The sequence below is a fragment of the Aspergillus nomiae genome, assembly GCF_001204775.2.
Source record: "Aspergillus nomiae NRRL 13137 chromosome Unknown contig00115, whole genome shotgun sequence".
Lineage (NCBI taxonomy): Eukaryota > Fungi > Ascomycota > Eurotiomycetes > Eurotiales > Aspergillaceae > Aspergillus > Aspergillus nomiae.
Genome location: NW_015378170.1, coordinates 1 through 19,468, shown reverse-complemented (window position 1 = coordinate 19,468; position 19,468 = coordinate 1). Strand labels below are relative to the sequence as shown.

Below are 19,468 nucleotides of genomic sequence, written 5' to 3'. Positions count from 1 at the left end.
GGTAAGTAATTTGAAAAAAAATGACGGCATCGATATTTGAATAAGTGGGGGGAATCCTGGAGGCGTGGCTTGTGAGATGGGCAATATATCGGGTTTGGCTCACAATCTAGCCCAATTCTATGAACTATATTCTCTTTGGGTTTTTGAAATCTTCCCTTTTCCCCTCAATCACAGCCTGCGCCTCTTTCTCACCGCTCCTTTTGTGCGTCGCCCGTCGTGCTGGAGCTTGAGACAAATGACACTAAGGCACCCACACGATGGGTCACGGTCCCGATTGAGAATAGCAGAGTATATCTGACAAGCGACGGCGCTTGGCGGGTGGGCCAACGATCTTTAGGTCGCACGGAGGACTCTCTTAAGAGACAAGATATGCAAGCGATGGGTCGGGGCGTCGGAGGCCTGAACAACTGTGGAGTCTGGGAACAGATTGATTTTGATTGACCTGACAAGGAATACGAGGCCTATAGACTACTTTGCGGCATCCCCATAGCTCTATGATGCCAATTCCCGCTCTTGGAATTGAGTTCAATGGTTACTTTCAGGGAAAATTCCACTAACGGGGAGAGAGGCGAGATGGGAGTCCAACGGGCAAATCAGCGTCGCCTCGGTCGAGGATTGCTCTTCCTTCGACCGTTCTAGTGGATTTTCACGAGAGTGTTGGGTTGGTCATGGCCATTGATTCTGATTTGCGGTCGTACACCCATGACCATCACTAAGCATGCAGACCGGGAATCCATGCAGGGCCAACGCCAGATGAGCACCCAAGCTGTCGGGTCTTTTGACAACAGGAATTAAGCCCAGGGCCGACAAGGCATATTGGCAGCGATCCCAGAACCACGGTTCAGCTTCGGGAAAGCAGTGCGCAGCGCCGGAGACTACAGCGGTTAGGCCCGCTAGTGTGGGCGGACTAAAAACCCACCCACATCGTGCTACACCACGTCGCACGCTCGATGGAGTTCCAATCGCTTTATCATTACGTTGCACGCTTGCCGTCATTTTAATTAATTATCCTTTTTTTTTTCACTGTATTTTTCTGCCGTCTCTTTCTTTCTTTTTTTTTTCTCTTCTTTTTTCTTTCCGGGTGCTTTGACCATCTGTCACAGTCCCTCCACAATATCTCGAGATCTGTCTGTGCGTACCGATCTACGTCGAAGTGGCAAAAACAATTAGTATCCAGAGTAATTTGGTGGCAAATCAGCTAACAGACATAAAGAGGGAAGATCATTGCATTTGGTTCATATAACGTCATACAGTATACATCTACACCTTCATACTCCAGTGGCCTATATCATCGTACCAACATCTACCTAACCTCCAAAGACCCAGTCATATGCTTGACACTAGCATCAACGATCTCCATCACAAACGCAGCCTCTTGCTCAGTGCGCGGGGCATAAATCAAAACATATTCTGACGGAAGCGAGATGACTTTTCCTCCAAAAAGGGCCTTCGGAACCTGAACCCCAGATAATCTATGCCGTTGCCCCCAACCAGCTTCAATCACTTTCTTGCCTGTTAATCATGTCCCGGTCAGTCTCATGTCTAGAGAAAACATGTATACTCTTCTTTGCTCCGTGCGACAGGGTATCAACGGGGTATCAACAGCGAATCAAGATGGGAAGAGGAATCATACAGTCAGCAGGAGCCAAAGTCAAATGCAGCGAGAAGTCCTTCAACCGATGGATATGCGCAATCTCGCCCCTCATCTGCTTCGTAGCGGGAGTCGGGAGAAGGCCATCGGCGAGAAAGAGGGCGTCGGCGTGAAGCTCGAGCTTCGACGGGGCAAGTACAACGAGGTGTTGGTTGCGATTGGCGAAGGCGTAGAAGTCCCGATTCAATTTCTTTATCCCCGGTAAGTAAGTACATACCATAGTCTTGTATGTGCATTACACTTTTTGCATATTCGTGACAGACACAAAAACCACATTAAACCAGAATAAATAAGAGCAAACTGATCTATGCGCAACGCAATACATACCTCCTTAATCTCCTCCGACGGAAACTCCGTAATCTGTCTCTGCGGTACAATATGCGGTCCAACCTCAGGCCGATGATCTCTCTTCCTCATGCTGTTCCATTCATCACCGAGATAGCTCGTCGTCTCGCCCGCTGCAATCTTCGCATCATAGACCCCCGTCGAGAACATCTCCCTCCCCCACGGCGGAAGAATCACACTAGCCGCAAACCATCCGATCAAGTTATACGGCACTCCACCGGGCCCATAGGAGAGAAAAGTCCGATAATCGCGATACACACGAGGAAGGGTAACCGCCACTACCGCCGCCGACAATGCAGAAAGAACAACCCGGGTATTATTGCCTGATTGTATCGGGAAGCGGAACTGAGGGATATGCGAGGAGAAGAAAGTCGAGGCTTTTTCGAGTAGGGATGTCATTTTGGATGATTAGGTAGGTACCTGTGATGTTGTAGTCCGGGTTGAGATAGTATAGTATATTATAGGCTTGTGTTTTTTGTTTTTGTTCCCTTCTATTGATAGTAAGTGTGTTTTTCTAGGTAAGGATGGCCACGGTCTTGATTTATACTATTTATATACTAGTAGGTGGTAGCTGAATCGACGAAACCCGTGACAATGATCTACCGGGGGTTTCCGGTCGGGTTCGGGATTGGTGGCACTGCAACCAGGGATTGCGTTGTGAATGTACGAGCGGACCAATCATGTTGGATTACTGTGGATTGGGGTTCGGGGTAGTATTTGGGTGTTGATATTTTAGGTGGTTGTATTGGATAGGTCTTACGCAGTAGGAACCCAGGTTATCGCAAGGTTCGCCTGTTTGGTCTGCTTAGGTACTACTGGTAACTTAGAGATAGGTTGGCATCGTAGGTAGATGTGGCCCCCAACTGGTGGATGGGTGCGGGTTGCCTGGTGTTGGGGGCTGGGTCTGGATTTACTGTATAAGGTTGGTTGGGTCGGAGGGCTCGAGGACTGCGAGACTGGTCTACTGGTTCGTGGAATCAATTGATGGGTGCTACTATCCATGGTCTCTATGCTATATGTGGTGTATGGAAAGGGTTGTCAATAAGATGTCTGTACTGTCTACTAACCAGAGATGGTGGCCTTCGTTGTGCGCCGGTCATACAGGAGTTATGTGCAAAGCTAGACGGCATATTCTCGCGTGGGTATGATACGATTTTCCTGGTCAGACGAATCAGGTCGCTACTCGATACGCAGAAGCATTCAAGCTTCCTTTCGCTTCACGCTCCTCCACTCCATCCCCAGCGCTCCAATCATACTGGCGCAGGCCAGACCGACGGGGAGAAAGAAAGCCGTCGTTAAGGCCTGATCGTAGCCCTCAATTACTCGAGGGATATCAGCGGAAGGAACATACTTCTCCAAATCGGACATTCTCATAGCCGACAACGAGTACGTGTCTAGGTTGGGCAACAACGACCCCAAACGCGTGAGCAGCTGTCCCGTGAAGATAGTCTGCGCGATAGAGACGAAGAGAGCCGGTCCGAAGTTTTGAGCGAAGATGATCACAGCAATGCCCATCGGGGAATCATCGACTGGTAGAATAGTCTGGGCTGCGACCTGAGGGCCTTGAAAGCCCACGCCCGCCCCTACGCCCAGGAGCGCCTGGTAGCAGAGAAGAGAGGCCAGGGACTGCTTCACTGACAGTGTTGTTAGCAAACCTGCCGCAATGGGGGTCAACATCCCGGTCAAAATCATGAACGGGGCATAGTATCCCAGAAGGCTGGTGGCAGAGCTTCCACACATGACAGCAACAGGCACGCCGATCGCGATGGGGAGGCTCAGCACACCGGATATCGTGGCGGATACACCGCGAACGACTTGAAAATAGGTTGGCATCTAAGAGTGAGAAAATGTCAATCAATGTAACCGGTTGGAAGGGAGATGAATTTGGTCGTACATAATACTCGAAAACAGAGAGTGTGGAATTATTGCAAAAGGAAAACCACATCCCGGCGAGCAAACTGCGACGCCGCATGATTCGCCCCGGAAGCAGGGCGTTATCACCTCTTCTCCTTTCCTGCCACATGAATGCACCCAGAAGAACAGCCGTCAAGATGAATAGAACAATGATCCGTGTGTTTCCCCATCCGTACTTGGAGCCACCCCATTGTAGGGCTAGCAACAAAGACGTGATTGAGGGCACAAAGATGCTCATTCCGAGGAGATCAAGTTGGCGAAGCTTTTCTCCCCATGGAAGGTTTACCCGGGCGTTCTTCTGAGGGTCTTCGAAGAAAAGTAAGATCAAGAGAAAGGACAAGCCCCCAATGGGCAGGTTGATATAGAAACACCATCTCCATGAGACAGAATCGGTCAATGCTCCCCCAAGTAGTGGGGCTACAGTCGCCGACGCACCCTCAACCCCAGCCGCGATACCAGTGAAAAACGGACGTCGACGGAGCGGAAAGCTCTGCACTACCATGCTATAGTTCCGCGTGTTAGCTGGAACGGATAGTTTACTGGCATAATAGTGCAAACGAACGTGAAGACTCCAGATATGATACCCGCACAGCCCATACCAGAGATCGCACGTCCCAGAACCAGCGCGGCGGAAGTGGGTGATACACCGGCAACCAACGACCCTATCTCGAAAATAACGACTGAGGCAAGGAAAACATGTTTGACTGAGAATAGATGGTACAGCTTGCCAAACATAAATTGGAACGAGCAGGAGGTCAAGCGGCTGTGCTCCGTTAGCGCATCGAACTGATTCCGGAAAATTGGGAGAAACTGACTATGCCGAGTAATACCAACCAACATCTTCAATGGTTCCGAAATGCGTGGTAATATTTGGTAACGCTGTTGCGATCATATTGAAATCCTAAACGTCTCTCTTAGCATGAAGTGGTTCCACCGGCCTATGTGGCATCCAGGGGCAAGAAAACGGACCAAACCAGTGAGGATCAACGACATGCACATGGCAAGGAGCACGACAAGGAATTGAAAGCCGGTGGGATACTCCATGCTCTCTTCTTGACATGGGACATCTTGTACTTGTAGCATCAATGTTGGAGTGCGAGCCTCATCTTCGGGAGCCATCATGGCGAAGACACTACAGCCCGACAAGATGCGAGTTGACAGCGTATGAATTTGAGGTGGACAGCATTTTATACCTGCAATGGTCGGGGTTCGGAATAGACTAGGTATACGATATACAATGGAAGGCGTCCACTGCGCCCGGCCTCCGTAACATGACCGATAATTCTCAGCTTTCTTATTCAGCTGCAATTGATAAGACAAAGTCGAAAGCATCGAATACCGATAACTCCGAACTCCGTCACTACCTCCGTTTAATCATGTCCAACAGCATATAATTGTAAAATCAAGTGTCCTCACCGGGGTATTTAGGAATCCATAACAAGGTATCGCCTCCGATTCTCCTTCCATGCTAGAAAAAAGACAAAAAGAACCATTTAGTCCCAAAGATGCCGATACGCCCTTCCCTTGAAATACCGGGTTGATTTCGACCGAATCAGGTAGTGGTTTTGTGTCGAACATGCCCGTTGTATCCTTCAGAGATACTTTCTATGGGCTTAAAACTGGTCGATTAAAGTTGGGCTATTAATAAGAGGCTTATACAATAGGCCGGTCGAGACTATCATAACCTTTGTGTCAACTGAACGAGCGTATTGATTCACCGGTCTGGTGCCTGACCATTTCCCAGGAATCCAGTTGTATCATTAGATCGGCTTCAATAGCCAAGCGGGTGTGGAACTGTCTCAGTCATCCTTGCTAATCGAGCTTAGGGCATGCGCAAGTTTCAGGAGGACAACACTTTCAGTGGCAGCGAAGTAGTTCAGACTGTACGATGGACAAATCAGCATTGGACACAGTCCTAGAAAGTTTTTGGGCGAACTTACCTGTCCATCAAGATGCGTAAATGTCGACTAAAATGATCTTCATATCGTTTCAGCGTGTCCTCAAGCTTGCTGATCCGCGAGGGGTCGTAACCCCTTCCGTCCGGATTCGAGGCCTTGTTCCTCGAAAGCTCTGGGTCAGCCGTCGCCAAAGCCCGTGCAAGCGACGAGGCAGTCCAAGATGCAAACATGGTGCAGCAGGTCATCAACTTGGAATGAATCTAAGTTTTTATTAGTATTGCTGCGGGAAAATGCATCGAAACCACATGACACACCTTCAGTAATTTAGCTTGCGTTAGCATGCATTCTTTGAGGCATGTGTCCAAGAAATCCACATGGTCCTGCATTAATTCATCGACAGTTCGGTTGACTTGCTTGGTGCCGTTTACAGTCACTTCGGACCCGTCCGCATCCGTCCCGTTCACACGATCCATGAGATTTTGCCAGTTTGGTTCGATGACTTCGGCCGTGCAGAAATAAAGAAGCTGCTGGACGAAGACAAGCATCTTGGCGCGCAAGTTCCACGCCCGTCGCTTCCACATCTCTAGCCTCCGGTCTGTGGATTTGTGGCGCCAGCCAAGAACCTTGTTCTGGTCTAGCCAGGCCGTAACTAGGAGGTGCTCGAGATGACGGAGTGAGAGGAGGTGGCGGAAAATGAGTTGATATCGCAAAACAGTCTTGCGACTAATGACCAGAGACAGGGGGAAGGGGACGGAGTAATCCAATTCGAGCGCATCAAATCCAGCAATATCTTTTTCCTCATCTCCACCTTGTGTTTGCGGAGCCTGGTATTTCTCAATCGCTGCCTCAGGGTTGTCCTGGTCAATTCCAGAGACGCTTACGACCTGCATCAGCCATTTTGTGAGACCAATCTTGTTCATTCGAACTTTCACATCTTCCTTGAAAGGATCTTGTGCAGCTATGCTACCCGGCTGACGTAGAACAAGATCAAGCAACGACTGTAGTTTGTTTTCGTTGACGCTTTTGGCCGGCTTGCGCAACTCTGAGGCGCCAAGCTCGAGGAAATAAGAGAAAAAGTCGGAACGGTCCAAAAAGAAGTAATGTTTGAGGGAGCGAAAGCGAGTAGTGAGAGAGTTCTTCGTTAAAAGAAGATTCAATAAAGAGGCATTAGCATAGGTGTAGGCGGCGTTGACGTTCTCCAGGAAACGTGGATCGTCCAAAGTCTTCGGCACATCCTTAACCGCTTTGCTGATATCGACACCACCGCATTCTCGTACTACATTCAAATACTTTCCGGCCAATAAAACTTTGTCGCGCACGCTATCTAGCTGAGGGGGAACCTCATTTTCACGAATTGTATACCGTTTCTCCCAGTATTCATCTGTGTAGTCTTCCTCGAGCTTCTCCCGTTTGATCCATTTCTGCTCTTTAACGAGGAATTCTGCGTGAGGGTCCTTGATACCTCCATGATGGAGCCACTCATTGAGCATAGCCATATATGGTCGACTAGCTTCACGAAGTAATTTTTCCAGAAGAGTCTTCGTAGTCGGGTCCCCAGAAAATGTTGCTAACCGCTCGGTTAGTAGTCGAAGAACGTTACCTCCTTTACAGATCTTCTTGCTGGACATGGCGCCAGGGACAAGGTCGCCACCCTCTTTGAGCTGTTCGAGAATGTTGTCCACGTCATCAAAATCATCGATAGATTCGTCCAGGTCTTGGTCCAATAAGCCATTGCGCCGAAGTAGTTCCTGGCCCAATGAGTATAATTGGGCTAAGCATTGGCTTGTAGGCATGGTGTGTAAATGCAGAAGATGTAGCGTGAAGCTTGGGTTGTTCACAAGTTGGGTTTCAAGTTGAGCAACAAGGATCAAGTAGTCCTTTAGGAGCTTTCGGATCGCCGCGCATAGCGCATGACTGACTGCTCCATATTCTGCACGGCTTTGAACCTCCACAAATGCCTCCAAAGCACTGTAATGAGTCGCCATCTTTAACATGGACAGAGTAAGATCCCTTAAGGTTGGGTCCACGCCTGATGGCAGCTGAAATACCGGACCAGTCAAACGGTCCTTCTCAATAGATGAATCATATCCACTATGATAATGAATATACTGGCCTTCAAAGCCCATAAACACGAATAGTAGGTCTTCCAAGAGGGCTGTCTCTTGTGCGTCGGCAGAAAGCTCGCGAATTGAGACCGGGTGAAGCGATTTGGGTAAAGCTGAAGCAAGAGAAGGAACTGATACTCGAGTGGCCAATGGTGCTGTTGAATGGGATATCAACGAGGCATGTGGATTCCATGGCGCTGGGATAATTTTATGGTCAGCATCCTAGATAAATGAGCGCTTGCGATGAAATGGCTATCACTAACACTCCACTGGCTCCTTATCCTTCGTTCGCATATTGGGACTAGCACCATCCGTCAGAGTAGCCCTCCTTGAGCGTGACCTTTCCCATTCCCCTTTGTTTCCTGTGCTAGAAGACTCCTTGGCCGGATTTCTCGCTCGAACTTGAGCTTTGTCTTTCGAATGAGGTGCCATTCGTTCGGCACGCTTGTCGCTCATCATATCACGTTGCTCTCGAGAGGGCTTGCCCTTCTGACTCGACGTGCTTCCACGATGATTTAGCTGTTCCGATTGCAATGGGGACGCACCGCTGCGAGCATCACCGACGCGATTCGAGGAAACGCGGGGTCGTGGTGCGCTCATGTAGCTGGCGCGACGGTCGTTGACGGACATTGTCCCGCGAGATAAACAGTGTAGGGTCGACCATGCATAGACTGAGAGTAAACGCAAGGGATAAGCAATGAAATTGGTAAAAAAGAAACAAGGAATCGAATGCAGAAGTATATTGTTGCTCTGTCACGTTCCGCAGTTACAGTAAGCAAATGGAGACTAGTGCAGTGATGCCTGATGCTGGCCTGAGGCGAGCACGGACTCTCCGCCAGGCACTCAGCGGACTTGCGTAGACCTGGAGCTTCGCCCGAGCTTCCAAGAACAGCTCCCAACACCATCTTCCTCCCTTCCCTTGCAAAGCTACTTCCCTGTTTCCTCCCCAGAATACCCCATCAGTGCGCCAATATCAACTGCAAGTGTCATTGTACTGCCAAAATAGTCCAACATGTTCATCGCGCGATCGGAATATGGTAAGCTCCGTCAGGCATCTCCCCTCCAATGCGGGCTATCTAACAGCTTTCTCTCCAGACCGTGGAATCAAGTATGAAATCATCCTATCTTACCCACCTAGACGAAGAGGACTTCTTGGGCTCTAATGATAGAATTATTACAGCACCTTCTCCCCCGAGGACGTTTATTCCAGGTCGAGTACTCTCTTGAAGCTATCAAACTAGGTTCGACAGCGATCGGTGTATGTTTCCCGCATCTTCCAAATAATCCAGTCCAGAAAATCCTAGGCTTGCCACATAAACTATCTGGCGGTGCTACACTACACAACCGGAACCCAACGCACCGTTCTGACATCATATCAGGTCGCAACCAACGAAGGCGTCATCCTGGGCGTTGAGAAACGTGTCACATCTACTCTTCTTGAAGCCTCTTCTGTCGAAAAGATTGTCGAGATTGATCAGCACATCGGCTGTGCTATGTCCGGTCTGCAGGCAGATGCCCGGAACCTCGTCGAGCATGCCCGCGTTGAGTGCCAAAACCATGCCTTCCACTATGCTGAACCACTGCGAGTTGAGAGCTGCACCCAGGCCATTTGCGATTTGGCCCTGAGATTCGGAGAGACCGGGGATGACGAAGAAAGCGTGATGAGTAGGCCTTTTGGTGTTGCTTTGTTGATCGCGGGTTTTGATGAGGATGGCCCTCAACTGTAGGTTTCTCCTGGTGTCAGATCGGCCTTTCCAGAAAACATGTGCTAATGTCGCTAGATATCACGCTGAGCCATCCGGTACATTCTACCGATACGATGCGAAGGCCATTGGATCCGGAAGCGAGGGTGCGCAAGCGGAACTGCAGAACGAATATCACCGCTCCCTCACTCTAGAAGAAGCGGAGACACTGGTCCTCAAGACACTGAAGCAGGTCATGGAGGAGAAGCTAGACGCCAAAAACGTTCAGCTTGCCAGTGTGACCAAGGAGAAGGGCTTCCGTATCTACAATGATGAGGAGATGGGACGGGCTGTTGCGACCTTGGGTGGTAATCAATAAGCGAATTAATGCACAATGATTGTGATGAGCCTATGCGTTATATTGAGAATACATGTCATACATGGGCTGGTATTTGTTCTGGAAGTCGAATAGAAAAGATCTGTCTAATGATTTATCCCTCAAGCCTTGTTCCGACCCGATAGGACTTCGCTGATATCAAATACAACAAAGGTATGATTCTTATATACAGGTCGCTGCACATCTAGACTCTTCTCCCTCTACCTAATCTTATAGACACAGGGCTTAAGAACGGCAGCCTCTTCCGCAGGGGACATATTGTTACCGGCATCAGCTGGTTTTTCAATGAACCTCTTCTTGCCTGGTCCAGCTTTTGTACCGGTCGCGGATGCATGCTTGCCCTTTGACGGCGCAGGGCCTTGTTTGACAAACACCATCTTCACAAACATCTTGTTGGACTTGTCCACCGACTCAGGCTTGAGGACGAAGCCTCTCGTACGAAACACTTCAACGAATGAAGATATATCGGTCTCGTCGTTATCGGCAGGACGGGCATCTTCAGCGTAGACCTCTGCGTCGTCGGCGTCAGAATCAGCATCATCGGCTCCTTCGCGCTTCTTGAGCTTTTTCTTCTCCGACTTGCTGAGGGGTTTCCTAGCTCCAATCTGTGCTTTCTTGCGCATCACTTTGCCGAAACGGCTCTTAACCTCGCTCACCCAGCATTCTCCCTTGCCATCACTACGCAGTACACGCCATGCTTCTTCCACGAATGATACCCAGTTGGTGCCCATCAGACTGAGACAGAAGATAGCCACGTCAACGCTACCATCATTAACTGGGAGGTTCGAAATATCCGCTTTGGTAATAGGGGAACCTTCAGGGGCGTGCAAGTCATAGCTGTGAAAGTTCAGCTTCAGCTTTTGCGCCGAAGGGATAAGTGCACGGGCAAGCTGAGCGTCACCACAGCCAAGATCGGCGATGGTGCATGTCCCATTGGGTCGCCGAGGTAGCGGGTCACGGGTTTTGCTGCCAGATTTGTCTCCTTTCCTGGGTGCAGCCACCTTAGCTCTGGATCGGATGGACTGAATATAACCATCAACAGGATTCGAAGGCCAGGATTCTTTCACCTGGCGAGAGAAGCCGGCGTGGTATTCGTCGAACAATTCTGGGCTGGCGGTGAACAGCTCAAGGGCCTTACTAGACGGCGTTGTGTAAAGAGTTTCGTTCAAGTGACGGAAACGAGAGGAGATCAACTTCTGACGCATGGCTTGCTGCAGAGGCGTAAGAATCGCCTCAGTCTTAGGCGGGGCGGGAGTGATAGATCCAGTGGCTGCTGGGGCTTCTTTAGAAGTCACTTCGGTTTGAGTATGGGTTTCCTGTTGCTGTTGCTGCTTGTTCTTGTTCTTCTTGTTCTTCTGCTTCTTGTCCGCCTTCTTGGCTTCACCAACATCAGGCTTGGGGGGCTTGTCCAGCTTGGGTTCCTCTTTTCCTTGAGACACTGATGGGCTTTGTCCAGTCTTGGCTTGCACATCTTGTTCCTTCTTCTGTTTCTTCTCAGCCTTCATAGAGTTTGGTCCCTGCTTGGAAGGCTTCGGGGTGCCCCTCTGACCCTCAATATGCCGGCGGTACATCTCATCGACATTTGCCTTAGTAACGTGATCATCGCGCTTGCGCTTGTTGTTCTTGTCCTTAGGTTTGGGGGTTCCGTTGGCCTGTTGGGGCTGGGCTTGAGATTGTGATCTTGGCTCAGTCTGCACCTGCAGAACAGAGCTCGAAACCGACCAACCTGGAACGGCGAACATGACTGCAGTGGAGGAGTGAGTGTATCACGCTATATGTCAAGGGAAGCTAACTTGAATGACTTCAACTGATTCGTACTAATCCTGCAATGATCTCACTGTAAAATCCACTGGGAACGAATGGCCGATCATGTGAAGTAACCGCTCCAAAAATTTCTGGCAGTAAAAGGCGGGATTCGAACAAAATTTCGCGGTTAGTTTGTTATTTTCTGCCGACCCATGGCAAGGCGGTCAATATGATGATGCACGACGAGGGTCATGGATGAGCTTCAGGTTGAGACAAGGCCCAGAACAAGGTCTTTTCTTCACCTTTGTTTTTCTTGCCTTTTCCTTGGAATGGCAATGGTTTGGTGGCTTACCAGGCCTCGTACAGATCAAAACACGAAATCTCCTTTCTTTCCTCCCTCACTTCTTTCTTTTCCCTTTCTATATACCCCCTTAACAGTTCAACACAGTGTTCCTATCAACCAAAGTGATAGGATACCAGGCCTCAGAAACTGGATTCTTGATGAGGGTGTCGCTCCTGCCCGCGGATTCGGAGTAAGTATGCTTACGGTGGATCTTACCGGTGTAGATCGTATTAGTATTTCCTCCCACGGACATCTTTATTTATAGTTTTAAACCTTAGCAACGTTTAAGACGGGACTGCCTCTTTTCCGAGTACGTACAGCATTTGCTAGTTTGAGACCGCCGTTCCTTGTCTGGCATTTTCTTTGTCCTGGCCGTATCGGCACTGAAATCTTCATAAAGACGGACCGGCACATGTCTCATTCCTGTGAGACTAATATATTATTTTAGCATTATAGGTAAACCTACACCAAACAAAAATAAAAATAAAAATAAACCAAATAGGAGAGGAGGGACGTAAATGAACAGAGGAACTCGCACTAGTCTGCCACCTTCTCAAGCCTTCTCAAGCCCTCCCAGGATCTGTGAGTTGATCGGGAAACTTTATGCGGTACCTCAGGCCAATCAGATTTGCCTCAGGCCCTCTTCTTCCTTGGACTAGTGTAGTGCTTTTACTCTCTGTTCCATAAGTTACTTCAACGCTGACTTCGTCGTCGCTCCACTGCTCCGGCCGGAAGCTATCTCGGTGTTCACTATATCATTGCTGTCATCCCTGACTGTCTGAAGACCCCCAACGCCTTCTTGAGTATGGAAGTAAACCTCCATCCGAGTCTTGTCAACTACCATGGAGAATGCGAACTCTATCAAGCAAGAAGCTTGGGTCAGCACCACAGCTACAGAGCCGGATCGTGACTACTCAGGTGTCATAAAACAAGACGCAGAGAAGACAGCGCCGGATGATGCACTGGCCCAGAAAATTCCCAAAAGACGCACCAAACAGGATGTTTAAGTACGATTGCCCCTAATTGGGATCCCTTAGTTGATAGATCTCTTTGGCTAATTGTTAAAGCTTGCCGGCAACGTCGCATCAAATGCGGGGAGGAGAAACCTGTATGCAAGAACTGCATCAAATCGAAACGAGAATGCAAAGGATATGCCCAGCGCCTAGTCTTCAAGAACCCTCTGGGTATTCCCGGGTTCTCGAGCCTCCAGCAGACATTCAACACAGCAACAGTACCAATTTCTACTGGATACGATGCTCCTATATCGTTGCCTGAGAAGCCAGCTGGTTCTCGTCAACCGACCCTCGCCCCTAAGCCGGTTACACTTCCAACCACGGGGCAGGACCCTATGCCGACCACCGTGCTTTCGCGGCCACAGGAAAGCCAGCAAGCTAACGCCATGCCGACAGCTTATCAGCTGGGTGAAGGGCAGACTCAGACATATCCGGCGTCTGAACACTATATGGCTCCAGAGCCTCCTTCCTGGGTTACATCACAGTCTCAGAAAACGGAATCTGAGATCAGGGAAAGCTACATACACCATGGCGCGCGTGACCTTTCTATTCAAGGCTATTACCCAGATATCCAAGAAAGCAAACATCCCTCACACTCATCTGCCATGCCTCAAAGTCTAGCAAACAGCATAATACATTCCCAACCTCCTTCTGCTATACCCCAGGTAAAATACCAAAATACGCGTTCTATGACTATATTGGTTAGTGCTAACACTCTGGGAGGTACCGAACTCAACTTGGGCGGCTTGCTCAGCTGCTCCCCACGAAGAACAGCAATTGCAACAAGTGACACCGGCACAGATATCAATATCTCCATCCCAGATAACATATATGGATGAGGATGATGATGACTACTACGATGTTGAGACCGACGAAGAGCTAGAAGAGCAGACATCAACGCAGAATTTCAATCAATTGAGTCTTATAATGACCTCTGCCAATAGAGATGAACGGCAACTCCGCTCATTCACAACATATCTGAACGAGCCTAACGTCCTAGCTTCATATCACCCTACCCTCGGTTCATCCCCGTTGAACAATCCCAAAACCGCTCGAATATTTCTTCATTTCATCCACTCCACAGGCCCTTCTCTATCAATCTTTGAGCGTCATCCCATCGACCCTTCGACTATGTTCGGTGCTCCGGTCCCAGCGGCACAGCAAGGATTGTGGACGTACACGCTGCCTTTCAAGGCGTTGGAACACCCGGCATTGCTTCAAGCTATTCTTGCGCTTAGTAGCTTACACATCTCGTTCTTGCAGCAAGCGCCCGCCACAGTCTCTTTGAAACATTATCACTATGCCCTCAAGAGAATCGCGGTGGCAGTAGGCCTACCCATGAGACGTAAACAAGTTGGCACTTTAGCTGCGGCTCAGTTATTAGGTTATTACGAAGTGATGGCCGCCGATCCTTCAAAATGGAACAACCACATTGCAGGAGCAGCTCAGCTAGTGCGCGAGATCGACTATGCCGGCATAACGCGAGACCTTCGTGCCTACCGACGCAGAATATGTGCTCAGCGATATGAAATGGGCGGCCTCGCCTTCCCGTTCGCTGGGAGTCATTCTCTTAGTAACAGATTTTCAGAAGACGATCCTTTTGCTGAAAAGGAAAGTAGCATCGATGAGAATATCATAGGTACTATCATCGGTCGAGCGGTTAACTATGACGATTTCGGCGAAGTCGATGATGGCTATGATGGGCGATCTTCTAAAAGATACTTCACCCGAAAAGATATCGAGAATTTCCGGGTCCAATGTGACCTTTATTGGTGGCATTTTAAGCAAGATATTTTTCAGAGCATGCTTACCGGTAATGAGATGTTGTTAGTAGAGCTCCATACCACTAATTGAAACCTCATGAGCTAACGGCAAAATAGCATGCCCAGTTCCCAATGGGGCCAGTGCCCTCCACGAGCAGGTTTGGGCAGATTGGACGCTATCTACGGCTCAGCAGACCATCTGTGGCTCCTACTCGCCCGAGTAACCAATTTTGGGATTCGGGATAGGAAAAGAAAAATAGCTGCCATGGCAGCGACGGGATCAAATTGGAGGCCGGGCCCTGAACTCTCCAAATTCATGGCCCGTTTCGCTAAGGGCCCCCCGGATGCACGGGCCAGACCTGCTTCGAGCTCGTCGTCCAGCACACCTCCTGCCTTTTCTGGTGTCCCTGCTGGAGCACAGGCGCACGGTGCCAACAGCGCCGGGTCTAGTCCGTGGTCTGGAGGTGGGTCGGAAAAGTCGGTATCGGGAAAATCCCCAGAGCCACGCCAGTCACACAGCAATAGTCCTGGAGCACAACCAGGAGCTCCTCCCATGTACGGTATGGTCCCAGCGAGTGGACCCAAGCGGCTGCCTTTAGCGTTTGGTGAGGCAACGACTCAAGCTGGCTCTGTTGGACAAGATGATGACGACTCTGAAACTTTATCGTATACTGAAGTTGAACAGGAATGGGAGAGTATTTTGGAGGCCTTTGAGACATTTGCTCATGCTCTTGGGCCGTATTTCAGGCCTCTACCTTCTGATAGTGCACCTCCCATCTCGACTGTGTTTGGACCCGCCCTTCAGTACCGTACGCATACGATTGCAGTAATCTGGGGCTATTACTACATAGGCCGCATCCTTTTGCACAGAATACATCCGTGCATGCCACCTGCAATGATGGTGGCTGCGGGCGTAGCTGCGCCTACTACGGCGGAATTCTCTCAAATGATTGGAAAGATCGCGGCAGGCATTTACTACCCACAACTATTTAATCTAGAAGCAGGAAGTTTGAGCCCCACTCTGGGCTCTTGCCTGATCGAAATCACCGTGCCTATCTTCTTCGCCGCCGTGCAATTCACAGACCCTCCTCAGCGTGAATGGACAGTCACTAAATTGCGCACCGTCTCCCGCTTAACGGGTTGGAAAGCATCAGATGCCATAGTCCATGGATGTGAGAGTGCATGGAGAGCTGCTGCAAAGCAAGGACGTGGTCCCCCCTATCATCCGCCAGACGAGACCACTGTGCACCAGCCGCCCGCTTGGATGTCGGCTACAGAAAGCCAGGCTAATGAAAACTCTGAGCGACGCTTTGTAAAAGTGAAGCCTCCATATACGCGCTATGCCATGGGGGTTTTGATCTTGGAGGACGAAATGGAAAATTTGGGGATAGACGAGCGGGTGTAGCGCAGTATCCTGCAGCTTGTCAACTAGCGAAAAGTTTGATGTCGTCTCGATCCACATCACGATGACCGAAACGGTATGCGATGAGGTGAGACATCTCCGCTGTTCAAGGCGACTTTCGGGAAAAAGCATCAGGAAAAGAAGGAAACCTCACGATTTAGGTTTCCCTGGCAAGACTCATAAGACACATTCTACTGAGGAAGAAGCAGGCAGCCCTAAACGGCACTTTGAGGCTCCACTGTGGCTACCATTATTCTGTCAAAGTTGCAGGACAAGTGTGCGATTACAACGGGACATGATTCGCGGTTTGGCACCCGCAACTCTGCTTCCCGTCTGCTGCTTTCCCGAACAGGAAGAGCGGACAGCTGTCAGCTGTAGGGATGGTACCATATATATAGAGCTACCCGCAGGGACAGCTAAGACCGCAGATCGGCAATGCCCTTGCAGAATAGTGGAGGATGTCTTGGAACCGGAGTGTTTCCGTTGCAGTTGGATTTGTATCGACCATGTGGAGTACCTTGCGTTCTAGACATGGCTATTTAGGACCACTTAGTTGAATCCACCTGCTGATATGCATCGGCAGTATCACTTTTCTAGCAGACAGCAACGCCCAGTCGGGATATACGGATTGCGTAGTCCGTAGACTAATGCTCTTTCGCCTATGGCGCATAGATGGATAATGTAATGCCCAAAAGATGCAGGCAGGTGTCGAGCTGAAACTGACAGGCTAGAACTTGCACTGGATTGGGTACCTACTAGCCACATCGACCTTCTCATAGTAGGTACGGACCCTAGATTAGTAGTAGTTCCGGGGGTGGACCTAGTCGGTCTAGTCAATATCTGATTCTGGGCCCCTGTTTTGCGCTTGGTTAGCGTCAGAGATCGACGACATCTCGCCCATTCAGCATCAGCGGTTGGGCAGGAGGAGACAGTCAGCGTCTCGACGAGAAGAGAAGGCGAAGCCTCGTGGCGAATGGCTAAGAATAACCGTGACCGGGCGCATACTCTGAATCGCGTGTAATTGCTTCTAGCAACATCAGGGAGGAGGGAATAATACGGTATTGGACGTACTACACTGTATGTACACTGATTGCGACTGGTCGCCTCGGACGTCATCGTGAGTGGCCCGTTTTGAAATTCAGGCAGCGGCGTTTTTTATCTTTTTTTTTTTTTTTTTTTTTTTACAATCAATCTATCAACTTTCTTACTTTTTTTTGCTTGTGTTTGTTTCGATGATGCTCACTCTTCTCTATCTATTCTCGATTAGCATTTATATCCGCCTTGTCAACCCTCTGTTGACCGTCTCGTTCCAGTCCACAATCATCCGCTCCATTGTGCGGAACAATCCAACTCTCATTTCTCTCTTCTCCTAATCGTTATCCACGGTTCTACTGCAAAACCCCCGCCATCAGCCGTCGGCGGCCCGCAGTGTCAGCCGCTGTCGTCACCCACGGTTCGCATCCACCAGATCATTATTAACACCGCTTCTTCTACAAATCCCGGATCATAGGACCTCGTAATTATTAAGCACATGTCTCGATACAACGAATTTCGTCGCTCCACTGGAGTGCTCGAGACAGAGCCTGACCGCTGGGATCCGGATCGTTTTGCTCGTGAGCGACGGGAACGCCATCATTCCCGTGGCCCGCCAGTTCTCGATCGACCCCGCCGGGTAGAGGATGAACGATTTGAATATCGCCTACAGGAACATGACCGGTACGGCCCTCCTGCACGTCGCCCCGGCAGGCAGTATGAGGACGACCACCTCATTCACCCGTCCGGACCGCTGGTGGCCTATGACCGTTCACGCGCAGACAGCCCTCCTCCCCGTCCCCGTCTCCTACGACGGCAATCTTCCTTAGATACGTTTGACCGAATCCCCTCGCGCAAGTTAGATGAGTACTACTATCGCCCGGCCGCCACAAGGGCAGCCCCCAGCCCTCCACCGGTGCGGAGACGATCCTTTCGACGCTCGCGCGAGCCAGACTACTACGAGGAGATCCGCATCGCAGAACCGGATTATTACGGTGACGAGGAGTATCGCGGTTTCCGGGAACGAAGTCGCGCTTCAGCGCACCCACGTCGGTCGGGCAGTCATTTCCGCGAGCGCGTAGTTGAAGAGAAGGTTGAAATTGACAAACCGTATCCTCGTAAAGGCAAGACCAGGGTCCCCCGAAAGTTAATTCATACCCATGCAATTCATGAGCTTGGATACCCTTTTGAGGAAGAGGTACGTGTCCTCCGGTGGAGCAAATGTGGATTGCATCCACTTCGACGTTGACTGACTCGCGACAGGGTGACATGGTCATTATCAAACTTGCGCTTTCCAAGGAACAAATTGACGAAGTGATCAGTCGAAGTCGCACGATCAAGCGCCGGACTGAAAGCAAGTGACCACGTGCCCAAGACCTAGAAAGCATATTAACTAACAGTCTCCCAGCTCGGATCATCCACACCTCGCCGTCCCCCGTACGGGAAAAGACAAAAGACAGGACAGTAGAACGAGTCGCCATGGAGGCCTATTCGCCCCGGACGAGCTACAACACCCTGATTGTTGAGCCGTCGCCCTCGCGGCACCGATCACGAACGCGTCAATACGATATCTCGGAGCGGAAAGTGACGAGAGCTGTCTCCCGTGCGCGGTCGATTTCGGTCCATGGTCGCCGCCGTGGTCGGTCATCACCCGTGCGCATGGTCGAGCCCTTTGAGTCCAGCAGCTCTCATGCAGGCCCGCTCATCGTAGTGCGTCCCCGAGACAGCGACGAAGATATCCGTGAATACATGCCATTGGCGCGACGAAGCGGTGAAGTGACTCGGAAAACGGAGTTGCTGACCGATGGCGACTATGAAGAGGTGATTGAGACGAAGAGAGATCGTAAAGGTAAGTTATGTCTTGTTCGAAGAAAGCGATGAGTTGAATTCTGAGTTGTGCGACCCTAGGCCCCAATCCTCGGATCCTCCGTGCGATGATGGCAACCCTGACCTAAGCGTGGTCGGTTCGAGACTTTGTTAGACGATTGTTTCTTACGACTTACCGATCCCTATCATGCGTTATGATTCATTGACCTAGACGTTCAGCAATGATTCCTCTGTATGATACAATACTAGGTTGGCTGTGGCTTAAGGGTGTTCCACTGGGGTTCTCGGGGTTTCCGGCTATTGACATTACATGACGATAATAATGACCAATGTTTGGTTTTTTTTTTTTT

General features: G+C 50.0%; 7 protein-coding genes across 7 annotated transcripts; 3 read left to right on the top strand and 4 right to left on the bottom strand.

Moving 5' to 3' along the window:
* Positions 1-1,303: 1,303 nt before the first annotated feature.
* On the bottom strand, positions 1,304-2,395 carry ANOM_005258 (uncharacterized protein; the record flags this gene model as incomplete). Its single annotated transcript, XM_015550515.1, has 3 exons — positions 1,304-1,512; positions 1,634-1,841; positions 1,979-2,395. The coding sequence occupies 3 exons, from the start codon at positions 2,393-2,395 to the stop codon at positions 1,304-1,306; spliced, it is 834 nt and encodes a 277-aa protein (XP_015407377.1).
* Positions 2,396-3,196: 801 nt separating this feature from the next.
* On the bottom strand, positions 3,197-5,032 carry ANOM_005257 (MDR family MFS transporter; the record flags this gene model as incomplete). The annotated part of the gene is made up of 5 exons (XM_015550514.1): positions 3,197-3,829; positions 3,891-4,413; positions 4,473-4,673; positions 4,726-4,811; positions 4,880-5,032. 5 exons carry the CDS (start codon positions 5,030-5,032, stop codon positions 3,197-3,199), a joined length of 1,596 nt encoding a protein of 531 aa, XP_015407363.1.
* Positions 5,033-5,279: 247 nt separating this feature from the next.
* On the bottom strand, positions 5,280-8,543 carry ANOM_005256 (gamma-tubulin-complex subunit SPC97; the record flags this gene model as incomplete). The annotated part of the gene is made up of 4 exons (XM_015550513.1): positions 5,280-5,791; positions 5,851-6,068; positions 6,123-8,110; positions 8,177-8,543. 4 exons carry the CDS (start codon positions 8,541-8,543, stop codon positions 5,710-5,712), a joined length of 2,655 nt encoding a protein of 884 aa, XP_015407366.1. The 3' UTR covers positions 5,280-5,709.
* A 382-nt stretch (positions 8,544-8,925) lies between these two features.
* pup2 (proteasome core particle subunit alpha 5) lies at positions 8,926-10,127 on the top strand (the record flags this gene model as incomplete). Its single annotated transcript, XM_015550512.1, has 4 exons — positions 8,926-8,950; positions 9,083-9,171; positions 9,293-9,636; positions 9,695-10,127. 4 exons carry the CDS (start codon positions 8,926-8,928, stop codon positions 9,972-9,974), a joined length of 738 nt encoding a protein of 245 aa, XP_015407359.1. The 3' UTR covers positions 9,975-10,127.
* Positions 10,128-10,192: 65 nt separating this feature from the next.
* Positions 10,193-11,734, bottom strand: ANOM_005254 (25S rRNA (adenine645-N1)-methyltransferase; the record flags this gene model as incomplete). Its single annotated transcript, XM_015550511.1, has 1 exon — positions 10,193-11,734. The coding sequence occupies one exon, from the start codon at positions 11,732-11,734 to the stop codon at positions 10,193-10,195; it is 1,542 nt and encodes a 513-aa protein (XP_015407360.1).
* Positions 11,735-12,923: 1,189 nt separating this feature from the next.
* Positions 12,924-16,262, top strand: ANOM_005253 (putative C6 finger domain protein; the record flags this gene model as incomplete). The annotated part of the gene is made up of 4 exons (XM_015550510.1): positions 12,924-12,999; positions 13,149-13,759; positions 13,818-14,920; positions 14,975-16,262. The coding sequence occupies 4 exons, from the start codon at positions 12,924-12,926 to the stop codon at positions 16,260-16,262; spliced, it is 3,078 nt and encodes a 1,025-aa protein (XP_015407361.1).
* Positions 16,263-17,790: 1,528 nt separating this feature from the next.
* Positions 17,791-19,246, top strand: ANOM_005252 (uncharacterized protein; the record flags this gene model as incomplete). Its single annotated transcript, XM_015550509.1, has 4 exons — positions 17,791-18,489; positions 18,555-18,649; positions 18,692-19,140; positions 19,200-19,246. 4 exons carry the CDS (start codon positions 17,791-17,793, stop codon positions 19,244-19,246), a joined length of 1,290 nt encoding a protein of 429 aa, XP_015407362.1.
* Between the last annotated feature and the right edge of the window lie 222 nt (positions 19,247-19,468).